This window comes from Pongo pygmaeus, chromosome 11, assembly GCF_028885625.2.
Source record: "Pongo pygmaeus isolate AG05252 chromosome 11, NHGRI_mPonPyg2-v2.0_pri, whole genome shotgun sequence".
Classification (NCBI taxonomy): domain Eukaryota; kingdom Metazoa; phylum Chordata; class Mammalia; order Primates; family Hominidae; genus Pongo; species Pongo pygmaeus.
The window spans coordinates 91,273,970-91,299,049 of record NC_072384.2 but is presented as its reverse complement, the minus strand read 5'-3'; the positions used below and the strand labels follow the sequence as shown (position 1 = coordinate 91,299,049).

General features: G+C 39.9%; 1 protein-coding gene across 11 annotated transcripts in view; it reads right to left on the bottom strand.

Annotated features, from left to right (window-relative positions):
- The window catches only part of MYO1B (myosin IB), a 178,165-nt gene that overhangs the window by 110,257 nt on the left and 42,828 nt on the right, over window positions 1–25,080 (bottom strand). For all 11 annotated transcript variants that reach the window (XM_063647753.1, XM_063647749.1, XM_063647756.1 and 8 more), the window contains exon 3: window positions 17,808–17,923. In XM_063647753.1, the coding sequence (XP_063503823.1) occupies window positions 17,808–17,923 (116 nt within the window). The remainder of the gene's footprint in view (window positions 1–17,807; window positions 17,924–25,080) is intronic.

The window sequence follows — 25,080 nt, the reverse complement described above, 5'->3', positions numbered from 1 at the left end:
CAACAAAGTATCATGTATAGTCCCTCTTCCAAAGATGCTTACTATTGTAGAAGTCTAATACTTAAATAGGAAACAATCAATGAGATACATAAGATAAATAAAAGTTATATGATTAATAAAAATCATATATAAATAAAAGGTCATGGTTGTGACAGAATGCACAATATGGACCATATGTGTTCGGACCACCGAGTGGCCTTTAGAGAACAGGCTTCAGAATGGAGTGGTTTCCCATATACCGCAAAAGATGAGCAGGATTTGAATATGTGGAGTGAGTAAAACAGAATATAGACCAGAGTGTCTGTGAAAGAGGAGAAATGAAGCAGTGGGATTTCAGAAACAGTAGGCCACAAGAGGCCAAGTGAAAAAAAATGTACAACTGATCACTAGCTACAAATTTATCAAACTCAATTTCTCTATTTTCACAGCCAGAATTTTTAATTAGCGCTGGCTTTACTTTTTTTTTTATTTTTTTATTATTATTATACTTTAAGTTTTAGGGTACATGTGCACAATGTGCAGGTTAGTTACGTATGTATACATGTGCCATGCTGGTGTGCTGCACCCATTAACTCATCATTTAGCATTAGGTATATCTCCTAATGCTATCCCTCCCCCCTCCCCCCACCACACAACAGTCCCCAGAGTATGATGTTCCCCTTCCTGTGTCCATGTGTTCTCATTGTTCAATTCCCACCTATGAGTGAGAACATGCAGTGTTTGCTTTTTTGTCCCTGCGATAGTTTACCGAGAATGATGATTTCCAATTTCATCCATGTCCCTACAAAGGACATGAACTCATCATTTTTATGGCTGCATAGTATTCCATGGTGTATATGTGTCGCATTTTCTTAATCCAGTCTATCATTGTTGGACATTTGGGTTGGTTCCAAGTCTTTGCTATTGTGAATAATGCCGCAATAAACATACGTGTGCATGTGTCTTTATAGCAGCATGATTTATAGTCTTTTGAGTATATACCCAGTAATGGGATGGCTGGGTCAAATGGTATTTCTAGTTCTAGATCCCTGAGGAATCGCCACACTGACTTCCACAATGGTTGAACTAGTTTACAGTCCCACCAACAGTGTAAAAGTGTTCCTATTTCTCCACATCCTCTCCAGCACCTGTGGTTTCCTGACTTTTTAATGATTGCCTTTCTAACTGGTGTGAGATGGTATCTCATTGTGGTTTTGATTTGCATTTCTCTGATGGCCAGTGATGGTGAGCATTTTTTCATGTGTTTTTTGGCTGCATAAATGTCTTTTTTTGAGAAGTGTCTGTTCATGTTCTTCACCCACTTTTTGATGGGGTTGTTTTTTTCTTGTAAATTTGTTTGAGTTCATTGTAGATTCTGGATATTAGCCCTTTGTCAGATGAGTAGGTTGCGAAAATTTTCTCCCAATTTGTAGGTTGCCTGTTCACTCTGATGGTAGTTTGTTTTGCTGTGCAGAAGTTCTTTAGTTTAATTAGATCCCATTTGTCAATTTTGGCTTTTGTTGCCATTGCTTTTGGTGTTTTAGACATGAAGTCCTTGCCCATGCCTATGTCCTGAATGGTATTGCCTAGGTTTTCTTCTAGGGTTTTTATGGTTTTAGGTCTAACGTTAAGTCTTTAATCCATCTTGAATTAATTTTTGTATAAGGTGTAAGGAAGGGATCCAGTTTCAGCTTTCTACATATGGCTAGTCAGTTTTCCCAGCACCATTTATTAAATAGGGAATCCTTTCCCCATTGCTTGTTTTTCTCAGGTTTGTCAAAGATCAGATAGTTGTAGATATGCGGCGTTATTTCTGAGGGCTCTGTTCTGTTCCATTGATCTATATCTCTGTTTTGGTGTCAGTACCATGCTGTTTTGGTTACTGTAGCCTTGTAATTTTAAGAGTCCTATTAAAGATCAATGCAATATATATGTAAACATCAAAGAAAGTTAAAGTCTCTAAATATAGAAAAGGACAAAGATTTTCAAAATTTAAAATGCATCTATGCTACCTAAGCTATGCCTGTAAGACAAAGTATGACATTAAGAATCAATCATAGATATAATATTCTTATAATAAAAGTTATGTTAAGTTACGGAAAGGATGCAAATGTTCAAAGTGTTATATATCATATTCTACTTGTTTTAGGAACAATGCCCAACACCCATGCACATGTTTCCACTTCCTCCTTCCCTATACCCACATTCCAGGTAATGAGTAACCAGATAGCCATGACTCACTCTATCATGTAATCTTAAATAGCTACATGTGTTCATTTTATAATTTATGCCTTTAACATCTTTATACTTCAGTAACACTTTTCTTTAATACGTTTCCCTGACCTTAGATGAGATTCTGCCATTTTGAATGTCCTTTTTTTAATCCATAATACTATTCACATGAGAAAAATATGCATAAGCTTCTGCTATTAATAACGGCCAAACCAATTATAAATATAGATAGAAGCAGCAGCAACACTGCATGGCCAAATGTGAAGTAGGGTGTATGAGTGTGAAAATATGTCTTTTGAAGGCAAAGCAACGGCTTAAAAACTAGCAGTTCCTAAAGAAACATCCAAGGGCCCTTAGCGACCCAACCTTCACGAAAATATAGAGGATTAAAGTAGAAATGAAACCCTCCGGTCTTAAGCCGGTAACCTAAGACCTTCCGCAGGTAACCTATGATTATGCCTGCATGTGTTTTCCCAAGATAGAGGTCTGTGGTGCAAAACCACCCAAATCATCTCTCCCTCCAGGTGTTAAAACAGCCTAAGTTTTGGCTGTTGATGTGGACTGATGGAAAAAGATTAGTAGAAAATGTATATACTCTAACTTATTCCTCTATTGTTAAATTTATGTGAAAGCAGGCTAAGTCATCTATAAGGCTTAGGAAGTTCCTACTGTAACTGAGGATACAAGGATATTCTTTTTGGATCTCAAGCTGATCACGTATGCATCCAATGAACACTAATATACTAAGGGGGTGGCTTCAAAGGGCTTCATAAGAGTTAATAAAGATTAAAATCAGCATTCTTCATATCAAATGTTGCCCCTTCCTAAATTACATTGTGACTCATCACCAATAGCAACTAGAAATTCTGTTGTAAAACAAATGAATTAACATCTGTTTACACTTATATCATTTCAACATTAAATCATTCACCACTCATTCATTAAAAAATTGCATTTATACACATATACATTTAGGCATATTTAACAAGTCTGAAAATTTTTTCCAGTTCATGACCGAAATGCAAGATGGCAATTTTTCCAGACACATAGTTTGTAATTTTAAGTAATTTCCTTATCCCAAACTCTCCTCCTATTACTTTGGAATAAACTTCACAATCCTTCAGTCTTCCCAATGATTCAGGCAGATTGGTATTGGAATGTTTTATTAAAATTAAAAAATAGCTCTACATTCTCAACTCTTAATACCGTTTCCCTTTCCTAACATTCAGGGTCATTATGCCATGGCCAAAACTGGTCTTTTGTCTTATCTTCTATAAACTACAAAAGCCACCTACTTCAAGAATTCCTTCTTCAGGTCGGGCGTGGTGGCTCATGCCTGTAATCCCAGCACTTTGGGAGGCCGAGGCAGGCAGATCATTTGATGTCAGGAGTTCGAGACCAGCCTGGTCAACATGGTGAAACCCCATCTCTACTAAAAATACAAAAATTAGCCAGGCGTGGTGGCGCATGCCTATAATCCCAGCTACTCAGGTGGCTGAGGCACAAGAATCACCTGAACCCAGGAGGTGGAGGCTGCAGCAAGCCAAGATCGCGCCACTGCACTCCAGCCTTGGTGAGAGCGTAAGATTCTGTCTTTAAAAAAAAAAAAAAAACTTCTTCTTCAAGACTCAACACAAGTGGCACCTTCAGAATTTCTGAACCCACCAATTTTTCTGCACTTCCAACTTGTTCCTTGTAAGTATACTGTTACATTAAAATGTGGCTTAAGTAGCCACCCCCAACCCACAACTAGAATGGACGATCCTTAAAGACAAAACCATGTCTTCTACAGTTTCTAACAAACAGCAGCTCTCCCACCCCCCACCAGTCTATTCATTCATTCACTCACTCCACCAATGTTTATGGAGTGGTTGCTCTGTGCCAGGCATTGTTCTAATTACTATGGATACAGGGATGGTAAAATAAAGCACAAGTGCTCATGGAGATGACATTCTAATGCAAAAGACAATAAAGTAACAAAAAATGAGCCCATGGCGAGATGTCAGGTAAGTACAAATGCTCTGAAGAAAAATAAAGTAGTCTAAGAGAATAACAGGTGATTGAGGAAGGACTTGCTATTTCAGGGACTGCTATTCCTGATTGCAGTAAGAGAACAAGTCAGCCCCTCTAAGGTACAACAGTGATGCTGAGAGTGGCATGTTCAAGCAGCAGCAAGGAGGACAGTGTGGCTGGGGAAGAGAGGGTGAGAAGTAACAAATGCAGTCAGGGAGGTGGCCAGAGCCCAGATCAAGTGGAGCCATGCAGGCCACAAGGGAGTCGCTGCAGGTTTTGTGAGCAGCAAAGAAAAACAATCTGATGGAGATCTTTAAAAAAGATCACTCTAGGCAGCCGCCATAACATTCATGAAGATAAGAAAGTTGGCGGCTGAGGGGAGGGAGGCAGAGGCAACAGGAGAGTTGAAGCAGGGACGCAGTGAGGAGGCCACCACCATAATCCAAGCAAAGGAGGGTAGTGGCCTGGGACACGCACAAGTGGCTATGGAGGTGGTTAGGATGATCAGGCTGATGATGGACTGAGTGTGCAGTAGGAGAAAACGAAAAAAACAGTTTTGCATCAAGTAACCAAAGGATGATGCTGCCACTGACCAAGGTGAGAAAGAGAAGAGGGAGTGGGGCAATCCTAAGTCTGGTTTGAAGCATGCTAAGGTGTGAGATGCCCCTTATCCAAAGAGATGTTGCAGAGCTCAACATAGCTGGATTGCCTGCAGGTCAGGCGAGAAATCCAGCTGAAGATCTAAATCCGGGAGGCATCGTCAGCACATAGAGGGTATTTGAAGCCCACGTGGGCTCATCTAAATAATGCCTACAGAGGAGAAAAGCAAAGGTCCCAGAGTGGAGCCCCTGGACTTGCCACGGGAATGCGGAGGCTGGATATGGAGCAGCCAGCAAGGCAGGGGAAAGACAGGAAAATGTGGAGGCCAGAAAGCCAAATTTTAAAAAGGTTCCAGGAAGGAGCTGGTCATGTTGTCAAATGTTGCTGATAAAGGAAGAGGAGGATTCAAAATTGACCATGGGATTTGATAACATGGAGGTCACAAATGATCTTGAAAAGAAGTTTTAGTGGAGTGGGAGATGAAAGCCCAATTAGAGTGATTTACAAAAGAAAAAGGGATGAACTAGAGACAATAAGCATACCCAACTTTTCAAACAGTTTGGTAATAAAGGAAACAAATGGCATGGTAGCTAGGAGATGTGGAATCAAGAGAAACATTGCAGCATGTTATGTTGGTGGGAATGGAAGAAGAAAGAAAAAAGATAAGGCAGTAGAGAGGGGAAATGACTTGGAGGGGTTGGATGGGATCCTGGGCACACAACACTCAAATGTTTATTGAGTTGAACTGTTGCTACCCTTAGACATGTCTTGGAAAAATGTGGCCTACTAATTCAGGTTTCTAAAATTGTATACAGAAACTCCAACAATAACCTGGCTTCAGGAAGCCAGCATTCGCGTATTTCAGGACAAGCTTTCTACGGCTTCTTAAGAACAATGTATAATACACATGTCCACATCTGTGGTATAAAAACAAATGTATCTGGTCTGTCTCAGGTTCCTGACACAGGGCTCCTAAAGCCTTTGGAATTTCCTGGGTGATAGGAATATCTTGTATTATTCATAACAAGTCCCTTTCGCCCATACCTGAGGTTATGCAAATGAGGGGACTCAGGTGGGGCCCCTCAGTAGCATCAGTATAGGGATGTTTACCAGAAAGACCAAGCCTGTGATTAGAGTGGGGGATCTTTCAACCCCACCTCCCCACCTCCAGGGAGGGGAGGGGAGCTGGAGATTGGGTTATAAAAATTTGAACACAATTCTGTTTTTTTGGGGGGATGGAGGGTCTAGGTTGGTGAACAGACTGACATGCTGGGAAGGTAGTATTCCCAGAGTGCACAGAGGCTGTGCACACACACCCCCACCGTGCCCTCTGCAGCTCTTCCATTGGACTGTTCCTGTGTTATATCCTTTATAATAAATCAGTAAATGTTAAAAAACGTATCATCCTGAGTTCTGTGAGTTGTTCTAGCAAATTCTTGAACCTGAGGATCATGGAAACCCCCAAATGTGTGGGGTTGGCTGAGCAGAAGTGTGAGTAGTCAGGGTACCCCATTCGTGGCTGGTGTCTGAAGTGGGGCACATTTGTAGGACTAAGCCTTTGACCTGTGTGGTCTGTGCTGTGTAGTTAGTGTCAGAACTGAGTTTGTCGGAGGTGTTCGAACCAGAGCAACTCCATCTTGAATAGGGGCGCGATAAAATAAGGCTGAGATCTACTGGGCTGCATTCCTAGAAGGTTAGGCATTCTTAGTCACAGGGTGAGACAGAAGGTCAGCCCAAGATACAGGTTATAAAGACCTTGCTGATAAAACAGGTTGCGGTAAAGAAGCTGGCTAAAACACACCAAAACTAAGATGGCGAGGAAACCGCCCTCTGGTCACCCTCACTGCTCATAATACACTAATTATAATGCTTTAGCATGCTAGAACACTACCAGCAACGCCAGGACAGTTTACAAATGCCATGGCAATGTTGGGAAGTTACTCTATGTGGTCTAAAAAAAAACAAGGAGGAACCCTCAGTTCCAGGAATTGCCCATCCCTTTCCCGGAAAACACATGAATAATCCACACCTTGTTTAGCATATAATCAAGAAATAACCATAAAAATGGGCAATCAGCAGCCCTCAGGGCTGCTCTGTTCATGGGATGAAATGGCCATTCTTTATTCCTTTACTTTCTTAATAAACTTGCTTTCACTTTACTCTGTGGATTCACCTCAAATTATTTCTTGCACAAGATCCAAGAACCCTCTCTTGGGGGACCCCTTTCCAGTAAACAAATTGAACTGTCGGACACCCAGTTAGTGTCAGATAACTGGTTGGTGTTGGGGGAAAAAAGTCACACACCTGGTATCAGAAATGATGTTAGAAACATACAATTATCTGCTGTCAATTACCCGGAGCCATGCTCTTCTAGGTACCCACTGCTGCTTCACAAGACTATCTCCAGGCTATTGCAATTCCAGGAGTTGCCTGGGACTCTGAACCTCTCCATTCCCAGCCAGGAATTGTGGCTGGGCTCTGATCCCCCTTTCTCCCTCTGATCCCCCTTTCTCTCTCTTCACCTTTTCTCGTCAGCCAATGCATCCTATGGATTTGCCTCTAAAGTGTCCCTCCCATCCTCAGATGAGCCTTCTGTCCTTGTCCCTTACTGCAAAAGCCTACCAAGTCCCTAAACCTAAACCTCTCGTTGAGTTTCTCTTTTTCTGTACACCCACAGCAGTTCAAATCCCAAGGTTCATATTCTCTCTCCTCCTACCTGCTTAAAAATCCTTAGCACAAAAGTTCTTTGTGACCTGGGTCTGCTCTTCCTCTTCCACCTCATCTGCCCATCTTCAGTTTGAACCCTAGGTTCCAACCTTAGGAAACCACACAAACTTAGATCACTGACGTGCCACGCTGTTCTAGCTCAGTCTGTCTCCCATTCAGACCTGTGCATCTGCTGTTGCGTCTGCCTAGAACATTCTTCTCTCAACACATCACATGTCTCTCCCTCTTACCCCTAGAGGATGATACTGAAATATAACATCTCAATAAAGCACTCCCTGATTACCCTATTTAAAACAGTAAACCACCCCTGACTCCCCCACAGCCCTGATGCCCTTTCCCCACGTTAAGTTTCTCCACAGCACTTGTCACCATTTAAAATGCCATTTGTTTTATTAATGTCTCTTGTGTTTTGTCTCTCTCTGTGCTAGAATGTAAGCACAAAAAGGCCGAGATTTTTGTCCACTGTGTCCCCAGTATGTACATTAGTACGTGGCTCACGGTGGGCACTCAAATAACGTATGATGAATGACTGAGTCAACACTGTTCCCTCTGACTAGAAAATTCTCTCCTGAGCCTAGAGTCCTATTCTTTATCCATGCGGCAAACTCATCACCCAAGGGTCCTCCATCCCATCTCCTAGCTCCTCAGGCAGGGCTGTACCCCATTTCCCAGGGGACCACACCGCTTACTGCTCATTCTCAGACTCTTCTGTTAATTCCAAGAGCACTATTAATAATTATGCTGCTACAACAGGAATCACCAGGGCTGTCCAGGGCAAACCAGGACATGCCCCACCTTTTTTTATGGCCACTTTCTCCCTTCGGTATTTATTTATCAGTCTGTCTCCCACACCAGCCTGTGAATCCTTAAGGGCAAATTCATCTTTGTATTCCCAGCACCTCAACATGTTGTAGATGCTTAATCATGTTTATCAGATGAATGAACAATCACTTGCACTTGGGGATCTGGGATCCCTGGGACAGGCTGGAACTGGAACCTGGGGCTGGTACGCCTGGGCCTGTTCCCCTCTACGTGAGTTTCTGCCCCTGTGGTGGCCCCATCCCCACCCTCAGTTCCGCAGTCTCACGACTTGGGCCTCATATTCGCTCTGCTGAACTCTTTCATTATCCCTGGCTTTGCTAACTTCCCCGGGCTGGCTGGATGGGCACCAGCTTTTGTCAGCCCCTGTTCAGACAAACCCCCACAGGGCTCCTTTGGCCCTACTTACCCCGCCACACCAGTCCCAGCAACAGATTGTGGCAAAGATTCCAATTTCAACAACAAAGGGTGGGGCCAGCACCCCTCCCACCTCCCTAGACAAGGCTTCCCAGGTGGGTTCCAACTGTAGCTCTCTCTGTCAGGGATGAAGTAATTACACTAATCCTTCTCAGGGCCGAGGCCTCAGTGCTGCTTCTCCAGATGAAATGGATCTTTTCCAGGATGTTGCAGAACTTCTCAGAGTCTGTCAAAGGCCAGCCACATCTTGGCAGGAAGCAGCTGTTTTGCTGAGAACCAAACTTTTCCCTTTAAGATTGTATCATTGAAATTATCATGTATGCCGGTGTGAACATAGGCTTGGCTTCACAAACAGCATTTTTACAATAAACTCTTTCGAGTCTGAGATGTGCATTTGGTGAGAAGGGAGATAAACTCTAATTGAGGGTCTAGAAATTAGGATTCTGAAACTGCACAGATGTACCAGAAACACTTTTCAATTAACAAATGTATTCTTACATCATAACAATTTTCATGATAAAAACATTAGGCTGGCATCAAACCAACCTTCCTTTTGAGTTTTAAAAGCTTCATGATCTGGAAGAAAAATTAGCTGAGGTCTCTTTCTGCTAAGAGTATATATCCTGAAAGAAACTGGGTTGTTGTTGTTGTTGTTGTTGTTGTTGTTTTTGAGATGGGGTTTTGCTCTTGTTGCCCAGGCTGGAGTGCAATGGCATGATCTCTGATCACTGCAACCTCCACCTCCTGGGTTCAAGCAATTCTCCTGCCTCAGCCCCCCGAGTAGCTGGGACTACAGGCATGCACCACTACGCCAGGCTAATTCTGTATTTTTATTAGAGACAGGGTTTCTCCACGTTGGTCAGGCTAGTCTGGAACTCCCGACCTCAGGTGATCCACCCACCTCGTCTTCCCAAAGTGCTGCGATTACAGGCGTGAGCCAACGCGCCCGGCTGAAAGAAGCCGTTTTGAAAACAGCCCCAAAAAGCAACATACTGGGAAGAAAACTTTGAGAGTCAAAGGCAGCAAGTTCAATTCATGGAGCATTTACAGAAGCTGATTAGGTGCGAGCCCCAGAGATGTTTCCCACTGCAGACCCAGCCTCAGGAAGCTTCAAGTCAACAGCAGAGCTTGACCACCACATGGACATTGCACTGCTGATATGAAACTCGCCTAAGTCAAGAAGTTTTCTAATCCTTGTTGTCCAGAATCAAACAAATATCCCCCAAGACTGACTGCAAACACAGTGCCTGCCTTCTGCTTATTTTGACCCATGACAGTCAGGCATAAAAGGAAAAGGGTAATTTTAGCTATTTTCAAGATGGTGTCATTACACAAGAGATGTTTATTTAAGGCATCTAAACTGGAGAGCAAACAAAGCTCTAATCCCCTTCTGTACAAGCTACTTGCATATATCTGAGGCCTGGACAGATGCAAAGCCTTGCAGACCACAACCTGTCATCTACTGACTTAAACTGCCTTAGATATGGCTCAAAGGGGGTTTTATAAGAATATCCTTTAAGATTCAATTTTTTTTTTTCATGAAAGCTTCCCTTCCTCTGCTCTTCCCTTTTTCCCTTCTAACCAATGGTATGTACAATCTTGACTTCTAAATACTTAAGCTGGAGTTTAGCCTCTCTCATGAAGACAGGAATTTTATCTGTTTCGTTCACTGCTGTATCCCAGTGCCTGAAAGACTTCCTGGCACATAGTAAGCTCTCAATAAATACTGGCTCAGTAAATGAATATCTCTTCTACAGCAATAAATAAAAAGAATGCTAGATGGGAAAGCATAAAACTCTTTTCTGCAACTTATTTGTGGAGACGTACTGGATCAATTTAAGGACTCAACTATTCCAAAAGTAAAATGAAAGAAATAACACAACAGCCTCAGCAACATCACATCAACACACACACGCACACACACCCTTCAGAAAGCACTTTCACATCCAGTTGCACAAGCAACCTCTACAGGAGAATTCAGAATCTAGTTGCAGTAAGAGCTCTCAAAATAAACACAGCTTTAATTCACAGAATTTCAACTCTGTTGCAGAAAAAAAAAAATTGACTACATAAAAGAAATAATGTGTGAGTCTTCTGCCCTGGAATCTTAACCTAACTTCTGTATACTCAACCACAGCACTGGTACATTTTGAGATATAGTCAGAAATGTTCTTTATAAAATTACTTTGGTTCACCTTGAATGGAGTAAAATGGTAACAGGATCAACAAAGACTCAAAACACACAAGCATTATAGCAACACCACTCATGGGCAACGGTATGTGATCCTGAAAAACCAGTCTGGCCCAAAAGTAGGGGTCAAAGAGTCCACAGACAGAGGGCTCACTTCTGGATAACCGACATTAGCACCATACCAAGTGCCACCACTAATTGCTTACCCATTTTTAAGTGAGGGTAACCAGAAATTATTCAAAGCTGTAAGCCACTTTTCTAAGTTTTAACATTTGTTGCTGAGTTTGTAATTTACTAACATGGAAAGACTGCTTCACCTTGTGACTGCAATGCCTAAGGTAATATGGCCACCACATTATATCCTAACTTAAGGACACATCTCAGCTCACTCCTGGGCTATGACCACCAGAGGGCTTGTTGCCAGGTACCACAATACACTCTTCTTCTGGTGGCAAGTTCCTTTCAATAGACATACAGACAACATGAACAAATCGAAGCTGAACAAATACTTAAGAGTTGAAGAGCACCATAAAAATATCTTTGCTTTTTTTAAAAAATGAAAAAAAATTCTCATTGTACTGCATGAAATTTTGAATAAACTCCACAAGTATCCTATCAAGTACATTTTTATTTCATTGAACTCTCAGCCATAACACAGGTAAAATGTAATGAAAAATCACTTAAAACCTCTTTCGTTTTATAGTCATTGAGCTCTTAAGAGAAAAGCACTGGAGACAGCCACAGAGATGTGCAGGATAAAGTTTCTAACCTACAGAAGCTTTTATCTCATTCAAGAGGGTGACACCAAAACCTAATCAACCATAGCAAGAAGAGGTGTGTTTAAGACCAAATGAGTGGTCTGATAACTCAGGGCCAGTTGTCCCTTGTGGATTCTGCTGGGGCTGACCAAGCCTTTCAGACAGACCATAGGAGACTGGCAGGATTTTAACAGTGGAGATAAGGTACAGGGTATGAGACGTAGAAAGGAAAAGACATGAATGGCTCTGACTCAACAGGAGATTCCACAAAGGAGCGTAGTAGGGTTTGGAGGAGAGCAGGGAGGACAGCTAAAGCTAGACTGTAAAGGGCCTTGAACACTACACTAAAGGAACTGGGAGTAATAGGGAGCCCATGAAGGTTTCTAGGAAGGTGAGTAACATGATCTGATTTTAGAAGATCCATCTGTTGGTGATAAACTGCATCAACTGCTGCAAGGTTAAAACGCAATTACCCAACAAAAAAGGCCAGTGGATTTGGTAACTAAAATATCTGAAGGTGCACTGTCACAATGCTACTCCAACTAAGTGGAAGGAGATTAAGTATCGACTGAGTATCGCTTAACCAAGATGTTTGGGACTAGAAGTGTTTTAGATTTCAAATTTTTTCAGATTTGGGAATATTTGCAGATACAAAATTATCTTGGGTATAGGACCCAAGTCTAAACATGAAATTCATTTATATTTAATATACACCTTATATACATAGCCTGAAGGAAATTTTACCTTTCTCTTAGGGACATGGAATCAATTCTGTGTTGCATGACTGCATTTTGACTGCATTTGGATGTCAGGAGTGGTGTTTTCCACTTGTGGTGTCATGTCGTGATCAAAAAGTTCCTGATTTTGGATCATTTAAGATTTTGGATTTTCAGATTAAGGGATGCTCAACCTATAGTTTGATTATTTCCCTCATCTCTCCCTTCTCAGCCTTTCCTTATCAATGCTGTTTGGGAATCTGAGGCAGTTCTCAATGAATCCAGTTACTGAGTTTTCTGAAATGTACTCAGTCCTCCCTGGAATACATTTTTTACCTTCCTTATTTTCAAAGAAGTTAAAAATCATACTGGAAAGACATCACTTACCTAACTATAGAAAAGCAAATGGTGGTATAGGCTCTGCCACGCAGCACAGCCACATTTCCTTGCAGATGCCACCCTGCTCAAAGATGTGGCTTAACACATAACAGGGACAGTTCAGAGAAGGAAAGGAGCCACAGAGGAGTCGTCCAGCTGAGGAGTTACATGTCTGGGGGACTAACAGACCCACAAATGATAACAGAAAGCTATTTTTGAAAGGAAAATAGGTAAGAAACCAATCTATACACTTCCATGATCTGAAAGTCATATACTTACACAAAATTGAATTATTTTTTAATTATCTAAAATTTAAAGAAAGATAAATTGTAGACACCTTCAAAACATATAAATTACAAAAGTATCTGGGTGCTTTTGCAGACTAACAGTGAATACAGCTCAAATTAAATTCCAAATGTAAGCCAGGTGCAGTGACATGTGCCTACAGTCCCACCTACTCAGGAGGTAGGAAGATCTCTTGAGCCCAGAAGTTGAAACCAGCCTGGACAACATAGCAAGACCTCATCTCTTTAAAAAAAAAAAAAAAAGGCTGGGTGCAGTGGCTCACACCTGTAATCCCAACACTTTGGGAGGCCGAGGAGGGTGGATCACGAGGTCAGGAGTTCGAGACCAGCCTGGCCAATATGGTGAAAACCTGTCTCTACTAAAAATACAAAAATTAGCCAGACGTGGTGGCGGACACCTGTAGTCCCAGCTACTTGGGAGGCTGAGGCAGGAGAATTGCTTGAACCCGGGAGTTGGAGGTTGCAGTGAGCCGAGATCGCGCCATTGCACTCCAGCCTGGGCGACAGAGCGAGATTCCGACTCAAAAAAAAAAAAAAAAAAAAATTTACAAGTAAATTTCAAATGTAATATTGGGCAAGTTAATTGGCAAAGTTTTCAAAGCATGTAGTCTGAGCAGCTGCTTAAGTTGCTTTCTATTCAAACTGGAACTAAATTCATGAAATATTTACAGTTAGAATGCATCAAAAGCTAAGGTCATCTCACCCCCTTACATCACAAACATCCTGTTTGAGAATGCCAGGCTGTGTTAGTAGGGAACCAAGTTAGCATTGACCCTGTTTCAAAATACCGTCAAAGATGAACATTCGCAAAGAAAAATGCAGGAAAATACACTAAAGGAAGTGGAAAATGACCCACCATGCAGAAAGTGGTGAGACAGAGCATGTGAGAATGTTGGAAATGTGTCCCACATACCTTATTATTACAACAATTCCTATAATTCTCATTGTTAATAGAAATAGCTCTCCTTTCTCACAGAGTTATGGCAGATTCCATGCTAAGCACTTTATACATATTAGATCATTATCTAAATATCAACTACATATTTGGCCCTCACAAAAATCCCAGGAGTTAATTAATAATTCTTTTCCCACTGAATAAGCTAATTACTTAATTTCTTTGAGTTGAAGTTTTTCAAGTAATTTGCTCAAGATTATATAGCTTGTAAATGGAAGACCTGGGACTTGAACCCAAGTCCTGTTCGCTATGTTTTTACCGAACCCTTATCAAATTCTTAGACAAATCATCCCTTAAACAAACATTAAATAGTAAATGTGGCAAAAGCAACAGATCTAGCCTCAGTACGGAGCAAGTGAGGAAGGTTCCTCCCTGAAGAGGTCTTCTGCAATTTGAGGTCTGAAGGAAGAACACGAGTTGCTTTGCAGAAGGAGGGAAAAGCATTCCAGGCAGAAGGCACAGAATTCTATGCAAGGATGCTCTCATGGGAGGGAATGTGGTGAGGGTGGGGTGAGGACTGACAGAACAAGCAAGATGGGAGGGAAGGAGAGGGATCTGGCAACTTCAGATGCGTTAGTAAAACTGTACTTTGCTCACCACGTAGTGCTTTGTAGGCCATGGTAAAAAGTCATTTTCTTTATCCTAAGCACATTGAGAGTGTATTTTATTTTAGTGCTGGTGGTGGTTCTTTTCCTTGGGGGTGAGGGGTGTGAACTAGAGTAGCAGTGCCATGCTGCCTCCTACAGGAGTCTTCCAGGCGCCAGGATAAAAATGTATATTCTGGAGCATGAACTTCTATGATCTAGAATAGACTTCTAAACATTCTCTATCTACCCAAACATTATATATCTAAACATTCCCAGAGTGGAGATTAAAGCTGAAAATGCAAAAAGAGCATGTGGACAACTGCTGGAGGTAAATGAGGCACAGTCAAGCTTATCCTGGAGGGTTTGTGGTGCAGGAACACAGGCAAACCAAGGGTAGTGGGGTGGAAGTGCACAGGAAGAGGCCCTGTCATGAAAATGGCAAGCCCATTTCCAGCTAAGAGGGGCAACCAATGTTAATACCCCGGCTCCACTCCCACCAGCTGTGTAGCTTTGGATAAGTTACTTGATCTTTCTGTGACAATTCCCCCATTTGTAATAGTGCCTACCTCAGAAGATTATTTTGATAATGAAATGAGTTATAAAACATATGAAGTATTTAGAGCAGTATAGTAAGTACTTAGTAAAATATTAGCCATAAATATTTTTATTATTACTATTATTATTGTTAAAGATCACAAATTGCAGTAAGTAGTTAAGAAAGGAAAGAAAAACATCTTAAATATAGATCTAAAGCAACACGTTCTCAGACTTACATGCGCCTAAGAATCACCCAGAAAGCTTGTGAAAAACGTAGATTCCTGGCTTATGAGAAGTAAGACCTAGGAATCCAGATTTCTTCATAAGCCCCTGGGGGAATTCTGATACAATTGGTCCAAGCACCATACTTTGAGAAGTGGGGCTTTGAGGACTAGAATTTAAAATATTCAGGTATCAAATAAAGTATTTCATCACAGGGGCTTAACTATCAGGATAACTTCATAAAACAAATTTCAGATATTATTTGTCTTAAGGCAAAATGAAACAAGATCACTTGCAATATTTACTTCTAGAAGAAAACTAAATGATCAGAACTTGCTTGACTGGTAAAATATACCAACAGATTTATTCATTAATAACCATTTTCATACATTTAAATAATAAATAATCTTTAGTTCCAAACAGCCCAAATATATCACTGCATGCTGCATTATCAAGAGAAACTAAAATAAGCATCTGGACAGTGGTATATATATGCTCCTTAATTATTAGATTTTATGTTCTATCAAAATTAATAAAGCCAATCTTTAATCATACAGAGAAAATCCTTTCTGCTAGGACATAATGAAGACTTTCCGCAGGTTCTTTCACTTCATTTCAGGGTTTCTTAACCTTGGCACTATACTATGGACATGGTGAACAGATAATGCTTTACTGTGAAGGGCTGCATATGCTTTGAAGGATGCTTAGCAGCATCCCTGACCCACTAGCAGCAAGCACCTTCCTACCCCCAGTTTCACAATCAAAAATGTCTCCAGACATTGTCAACTGTCCCCTGGGGTTTTAAACTGCCCCATTTTGAGTACTACCGCTTTCAGTAAAAAGACTGAAAATGTCTCAACTCTAGAAGTGACCCAAGTTGCCAGCTTAACCATTTTCAAATGCCCCGCTACCAATATGCCAATGACCAATAAATCTTTTCTACAACCAAGACATTTACTGAACATTTCCTAATCAATATCTACATGCACATGTATTTATGTGCATTTCATGACAATTTGGGGTTGTTTTCAGCATATCATCTGTTTTGAGAGAAAGAGGATGATGCTACTGCGAAAAAGTAATAGCAATGGTGGTGGTAACGAACAACATAACTTTGTAGAACGCTTGACACCTTCCAAGGCACTTCTGCATACATTATTCCCAGCCCACGTTCAGCAGCAGTTCACAAATATTCTAAATCTGCATTCAACAGTTTATTGCATAAAAGATGTTATACTGCATCAACCAACTCCCATCTGCAAGACACTGTGGGCCACTTGTAGCAACTGACAATCATAAGTACGTGAATTCTGGTAAAAATGCTTGCATGCCCACAGGAGACGAGGCAGGAAATGTTTCTGCCTAAGCAACAAGCAGAGAAGTCTGAGGCTCTCAACTCATTACATGACTTGGCCCAACTTAGCATATCACTCTTTCCTTTTCTTTAAACTCAGTAGTGGACATGAGAATGTAAATAGTGAACATATTTGTCTTGGATCAGTAAATGTAACATAAGAATAAATAAAAAAGTTTTTTGAGAAATAAAAAGTTTAAGGTATTGTTTGTGATAATTTCTGGGTATTCTCTCTCCAACTTTCTTTATCAGATATTTTTATTTGGAGGAATGAAAGTTCGAGGGTTGAATAACCCGGTTCTACCACTGATCTACCAAATCTAGGAAAACTTTTCCAGTGTTATGTTTCAGTCATTCAGACTAGAAAACAAAATTGTAGTGGTATAAAGTGGCCAAATCATTTCGACATCTCTTAAGCACGTCAACGAAGAACTCTGAAAGAGCAGACAAACAGAATCTACAGGTACTGTGAAGGAATGATTTACACTAACAAGTGACCTTCTTCAGAAAAATCAAACAAGTGACTTTCCAGAGTAAGTGAAATCACTGGCCTATCCCACGCATCTGGTGAACGATGTCTGCAAAAATTACAAACTGAAGGTATTGTTTGGTCCTTTTACCCAAACACCATGACACAACCCAACACTCAGGATTTTTCTTGGCCCAACAACACTATGAAAAAGCTGCTTAGGCTCTTTATAATAATAAACAATGCACATTCCTGTTTTATTTGCAAAAATAATTAGCAGCAGCTGCTACTTGCAAAGAATTTTGAACAGAAAATATTTTACATCCTGAATCCAAATATTTCAGAAGTGTCTGACGTCAAATGAAGTATTCTGCCTTTTTTTAATTTAAAATAAAGAATAACAATTAAAGTCTTCACACTTTTATCAAACTTTAAAAAAAAACTGACAAAAACATTATTCTGAAATTCAAAGGAGACAGCTGCACACATCTGTCAACTACACATCTCTGAAGTAAAAGAGAAACTTAATGCTTTAGTACAGTACTTACATGTGAGGGCTCAGTTCATAAAAATTTCTGTTCCTGTATTCTTCCACTTTCTCTGGTGAATAAATGGGTAAAGACCGGTATGGGTTAACAGATATAACCACACTTCCAATGTATGTCTGCAAAAGAAAGAACAAAACATGCCCATTAGTTAGTACACAAAATGTATTTTAACGTCTTAAGCTTTAGTGTTGTATGGTTTCAACCTTTTAAAATCAACACTAGTTCTGCTTCACCATTCATTGTATACATTTTAAGAACGCTTTCCATCTCTGAAGACAGATGGTCAACAATGTCTATTTATTTTGCTGATAAATGGAAAGCATACATTTATATATTTAAAATCCTTTCAAAATATCTCTCTGAACTAATTTACAGTTCTCGGTAAGAGTTCTCCAAAGCCCTGTCATATTTTCCACAAATTTTGTCACAAGCTACTGCTAACTGTAAGCAAGAGTCATGCTCTCCCTGATTCTAGATAGAGCTATAGTTCCCCTTCTTCTCTCATCTTTTTCCACCTTTTTAGTCAACAGTAACCCAGGGTCCCCCTCCTCACTACCCACACCTCATAGGGCCTTCCCTTTGGCACTGGCCCTCTGCAAGTCTGTCAATCTTTCTACAATGAGCTCAGATCACGTTCAATTCAGTATCAGAGCTACAGGTATCTCTTGGACATTCAAACCACATAATCTCATTATATCTAATATAATATAATATAATATCAGAGTTTTAGTGTCAAATTTAAATGTACTTTCCAGAAAGTACATTTAATGTCAACATTTAAATTTAATGTCAAATTTACATTTAATGTAAAATTTAAATGTACTTTCTGAGGGATCAATGCTACATTTTAGCATGTGCTAAACTTTTCTCACTGAACTTTAAACCGGAACACAATTTCTCTTCCTCTCTACTTCGACCCTAAATTCCTGGCAGCACCAGTGGTGCTCGTTTAGTTCTTTCTGTGCAATGCCAAGGACAATGCCACAAGCAAACGTCACTTAACTGTAACTTATCTTGGCAGCTCCATTTTCCCCTTCAGTTTCAACATCATAAAAGACAGGAGGGGGAAAAAAGGTGCCAACAAAAGTGGTAAAGTGATAAACTAAGTGATAAAGTGATAAGCGATAAAACTTTTAAAAAGAAAAAGGTTCATAAACGAAAGAAAGAAACAAGGGGAAAAAAGACCTCCAACTTCCCACCTTTCCAATGTCATCCCACAAAAGGTAGCATTTTTAGAGCAACAAGTTTTTCCAGTATTACCACCACTGGGATTCAAAAAGACTGTCAGATATTTCTAGAAAATTAAACGGAATAGAAAATGAAGGAATGTAGAAATGTTCTGCTGACTTTTTTTTTTTTCTTTTTACAGGGGTCACAATGATATTAATTATGAAGGACTTTCTCCCAACTAGGAAAACTGAACAGATTTTATATATATATATATATATATAAACACACTTTCATCCTGTAAGAATACTATCTTGTCAAAGGTGAACAAATATTATCTTGTCAAGGGTGGACAAGATTGCTGTTGTAAAAGAAAACTCTCAGTTCCCATGCAATTTTTCACATTTATTTCTAACATTCTATCACTAGGACCCAATTAATCTGGCCTCACAAACAATGACAAGACTTTCTCAAGGTTTTCTGGTTGTCCTCACGCTGCAACCCACCTAGGAGATGGGAGATGTCTCCCAAGGACAATGGCACAAGCAAACATCAGATGGGAGACGCTTGACACTGAATACTTGTCTGAATAGCTTCTAGCTAATGCATTAGAATTAGTAGCCTCGGTAAATATGAAAATATAGCCATTGGTTATTTCTTTAACATCTAGTGGTTAAAAAAATCAACCTTCTTTAAGTAGAAAACTACTATTTGGATCCTTCTCCCTTTTTAGGTAATTTCTTGAATACAATAGTTTCTAAAATATATTGACTTGCTGTTAGCAGAAAAACCACTTACTGAGTTGCTCTTTAAAACCAAACTTCACAGTGGCTAAATTCTTGATAAAAATCTGCCTCTGTGGCATTCTTGCATAGAGAACAAACTCTGTTGCCTCAAATTCAAAATCAAAAGCCACAGTAATAAGTTGTAAGTTTCTCTTTGTTCCTTGTGACTGTTATACATATGAATTACGTGTGTTTGTTTTCCCCCAGCTGCATCTCTATCACCTAGAACAGTGTCTGGCCCACCATGATGTACAATAAATATTTGTTAACTAAATGACCGAATCACACAGGGTATGTTCATCACTAATTGGAGGGTACAAGCCACTGAAACACATATAATTATTCTTGCATTGAAATATAACACCAAATATACTATACTCAGTGCTTAGTATTTTAATCAGCCTGTATGCCATGTGTTACTGTTAGAGGTGTTTGAACCAGAGCAACCCCATCTTGAATAGGGGCTGGGTAAAATAAGGCTGAGACCTACTGAGCTGCATTCCCAGACGATTATGCATTCTACGTCACAGGATGAGGTGGGAGGTCAGCATGAGATACAGGTCATAAAGACGATGCTGATAAAACAGGTTGCAGTAAAGAAACCAGCTCAAATCCACCAAAACCAAGATGGTGATGAGAATACCTCTGGTCATCCTCAGTGCTACACTCCCACCAGTGCCATGACAGTTTACAAATGCCATGGCAACGTCAGGAAGGTACCCTATATGATCTGAAAAGGGGAGGCATGAATAATCCACCCCTTATTGAGCATATAATCAAGAAATAACCATAAAAATGGATCTGCATATGGAGTAGCCATTCTTTATTCCTTTACTTTTTAAATAAACTTGCTTTCACTTTACTGTATAAACTCACCCCAAATTCTTTCTTGCGTGAGATCCAAGAACCCTCTCTTGTGGTCTGGACTGGGACTCCTTTCCAGTAACATTACCATTTAACAAATCCCTAAATGTCGTTTGACTCTGGTAGACTGTAAAAACATCCAGAACAATTCTTTCCATCCCTGCATGCACTTCCCATTTGAAATGTGACTTTGTTACTTTAAAGATAGAGTTTCTTTCTCCACTCCTTGAATTTGAATTTGTCCCTGTGACTTGATTTAACCAAAGGGACGTTAGCAAATGAGACACAAGTAGAAGCCTGAGAAGCATTTGCGTATTAGGATGTGTCTCCTTTTTTATGACTGTGGCTGGAAGCCATGATGTGAATGAGCTTGAGCTAGCCTGTCAGAGAGGTCCTGTGGAGAGCTAAGGTATCCTGACCTACAGCCTGCTATGCTAACTATTAGACATGAGTGAGGCCATCTTAAACCATCCAGCCCCAGTAAGGACACCAGATGCCTAAGGCCACATGAGTGATTCCAGGTGAGACTAGCAGAAAATATACAAAGCTAAACTCAGGCTAACTTGCTATCCCAGAGAATCATGAGCAAATAATTGGCTGTTGGTGTAAGCCTTTAATTTCTGAGAGGTAGTTTGTTACATGGCAACAGTAACTGATACACCTATGTAAACCAAAAATAAAATTTTAAGGCCCCTCAACCATCAGAATAGACTTCCTCCTAGGCCAGGGTACTCTAAAATTTAACCTGAAAGATTGGTTCAGGGTCGAACATGCCTCATTATACCTCTCCAGCATTAACATCGACACAGACCCTAAGTCTGATAAGAAACATTTACAATCTATTGTCTCTGAAGCTGGGTATCTGGAGGTTTTATCTGTGTGATACAACTTTGGTCTTCACAACCTCTTATAGCAATCCACACATTCCTTTCTATTGATAACTCTTTTAACCAATTGCCAATTAGAAAAATTTTAAATCTACCCATAACCTGGAAGCCTCCCTGCTTCGAGCTGATCTACCTTTCTAGGCTGAAGTTTCATATCTGCCTAAAATGTCCCAATCATCTTGGGCACATGTTCTCAGGATCTCCCAAGGAGGGCTGTGTTATGGGCCATGCTCACTCATATTTGGCATAGAATAAATCTCTTTAAATATTTTAGAGTTTGACTCTTTTCATCAATACCTACATGACTCAACAAACTAAAAATGGTGCCAAGCAGGACAAGTTTTATCCACCTAAATAAGCAAACACTAAAAGAAACTACGCTTTCTCTCTCCATTCCACTTTATACAGTTCAGATATCCTCTTTATCCTCTAACCTTGAACTCCTAACAGGTTCATCCTATACCTGCCCTTTCTGTTTATGGATTTCTTCCTCGAAGTACTATGTGCATTAGCCAAAGGTTTAAATACTCCTACATGGGCCAGTAGAATAACTCAAATGTTCACAGTCACAACTCTCCTTCCTCTGAGACACAGAAAGACATTCCTGATAACAGCTGATTGCTGGGTGGGGCTTAAAATTCTACTCTAGTTTTAGGAAGCTACCAATTCTACATTCAGGTGACTACAGCACCAGATTAAATCTCCTTTTCAAGGATCAGAATGATAGTGACCAGACAGTTCATTTTTACATCAATTAACATTTGGACTTGTGAATCAGATGTCATTTTTTTAATAAACAACTGCTTACTATTTACAGTTGGTATTTTCTTATTGCATCACGCTCTAAAAAGGATGGTAAACCAACTCATTATGAAGTAACCAGCCCAGCCATTTCTGGGCTCACCTCTCCGTGTTTCTGAACCTCAGCTCCCCTAAGCCCTCAGGTCCAGGCCACCACTAACATGACAATGGAAAGCTCCCTCCATGCCACTGCTCAGTGGGCCAGCCTCTGACACCCAGGAAGGGAAAAGAAAGGAAAGAGACGTGGGAGGGAAGAGAAGCAAACAAGAATGAAAGAGAAGAAAAAGGGAAGAGGGAGAAGAAAACAAGCTCTACCTTTCTATAATTGGCACATACAGAGAGCAAGGTTATATTTCATTTCTCAAGGGCAGACACTGAATCAAGAATGCACAAACATTCTTAAGTCAAAACCATCTCGACCTTCCTAGATTTCAAGTATCTCTAGCATTTCAAAACAGATGTCTTGTAAATAATCAAATACTTGAGTGTTCTTAGCATAATTACCGTGAAAACAGAGGTCTTTTCTGGAGGACATTCAATCTAGCCACCTCCACTCTCTAGACCACTGTTCAGAAGCCAAAAGAAAAGCCTTTGAGTAGTCAAAATATAACCTAAAGGCCACATGTTTTATTCTATAAGAAAGTTCTTTCAGAACTCTAATCCTCAGAGCTTCTACTTCAATGATGTAGGGAAGGGCCAGCGGTCAGTGCTTTTTTGAAAGAGACCCAACACAAACTAATGTGGAACCAGGGTTGAAAACCAATGTCTGTAGCCCTTCCCTTCCAGACTCACAGGACCAGGTTTTACTCTCAATTGCAACAACCTGCTAGTGCTGCTGTTGGCTTATCTTCTATTTCACCTTCCCCTTTAAATACTCCTATGGAACTAAAAAGAAAAGTCCTTCTAGCCTCACTCTCATTTTAGCCACATTTCTAATAAACTTGGCATAGTCTCAATAGACTATAGAAAAACTGCAGCAACATCTGTAAATTGGAAGAGGCAAAAAGGGCCATACTATAGCTGTGAATTTGAAATGTTTGATTACAACTCATATATAAGAAATAAAATTTTCATCACAACCAGGTATGTGTATGTGTGTCTATTTATGTGCACACACATACACAAGATAAAAACTTCACAAAACCAAAAGTACCCTTTACTATATGTGATACATTGATATCTTTTGTTCAATTCTAATATTTCTTACAAAATTTTTAAAAACTCTTGGCCTTAACCCACTAAATGATTTTCATGAGCAATTAATGATATGAAACTTGCAGTTTAAGAAATTGTGCTACACAGCACTCCTTAACCTTTCTTTAGTTGTTGATCCCTTTGAGATACCAACGGAAGCAATGACTCTTCTCCTTGGAAAAACACACATGCACAGTGAAGTCTGCATACATGTGATATACCAGGTTAAGACTCCCTCTGCAAGCTGAGAAACAACGGCCACTAATAGAAAAGGAAGAGTAGGGAGGGACAAAGAAAGAAAGAAAATAAGTAAGAAGTGATGAAGATAATTATCAAAGTATAAAAATATTTATAGTAAGACCCAACAGCCCCATGGCTTAGCCGGCCCTGACTGCTTTATTACGGCACTAATTGAGAACGTAGGGTAATAATCAATAGCCAAAATGAGTGTATTCTGTTTTTGATGACAAGGATATATGCAATACATTTTAGAATGATATCTAACCAAAGAGTTAAATATTTTAGCACAGCTTTAATATTATGTAAGTCTCAATAATGTGTAACATTCCTTCGCAAAGGCAGATAAATGAAACATTAGCACACATACACAGAACAGTCAGAATATTTCCAAGTCTGTATATAAAACTTTTTTTAAAAAGTCAGAATAGTTTTAATATCTTTTATATCATAATTCTTCCCAGGGTAACATAGAGATCTTTAGAAGCCCTAAATCCTGAAGGTTTACATTTCAGTTTCTCATATGATATTAAAATGTATAACTACACCATAAAATACACGTAAGAAAATCCCATAATGACCTATTTTTGCCATCATGTACTCTGATGCCTTTTTTGAAATATCGAATTCTCCCAAAACCTATTTTTAAAGCCTCTGTTTGCTGGGCTCTAACTAGGCATCCAATCTGTCTACCTACCTGCTTCCTTATTTTCTTCAGGATGAATTTCAGTTATTGGTTTACATGTCTCTGGAGTTCCTTAAAAACTCATCCTCAATCTATTGAACAGCTGGCATAGAATATACACTTATGCACCTTTCTACTAAACTACTCCCAAATCCCCAAGAGACAGATACAAATTCTCTATCTTAATGTCCATAACAAAGGAGCACAAAGAAGTTAAGTGATACAACCACATTAGCTAGCAGAAGTGAAATCAAGACAAGGAGACAAGAATCTGTTCTCTTTTCACTAGAGCATGCAATCCGTCTGTTAGGCCTGGGAAGCTTTGATAAAAAGCACGAAAGAAGAACGGAGGAAACTTGTGTTGCACAATGCCACACAAAGCATCTTCAACCTTTGTGTAATAAAGCGCTCCTCTGTTAGCCAAAAGCCTCCCATTTTACCACCCGAGAAATCCTTCTACCACCAGGAATAAACAAAACAGGAAAGGAAAAGATCTTCTAGTTACAGGGAAAATGTTTGATCTCACCAGAAAAGATTCAATCATAATCATTCTTTAGCTTCAGAGAAATAAATCAGGAACGTGGCGATATAAAAGGCAATATTTATCTAAATATCTTAATACGAATTAGTCTAAAATAACATCAAAGAAATAT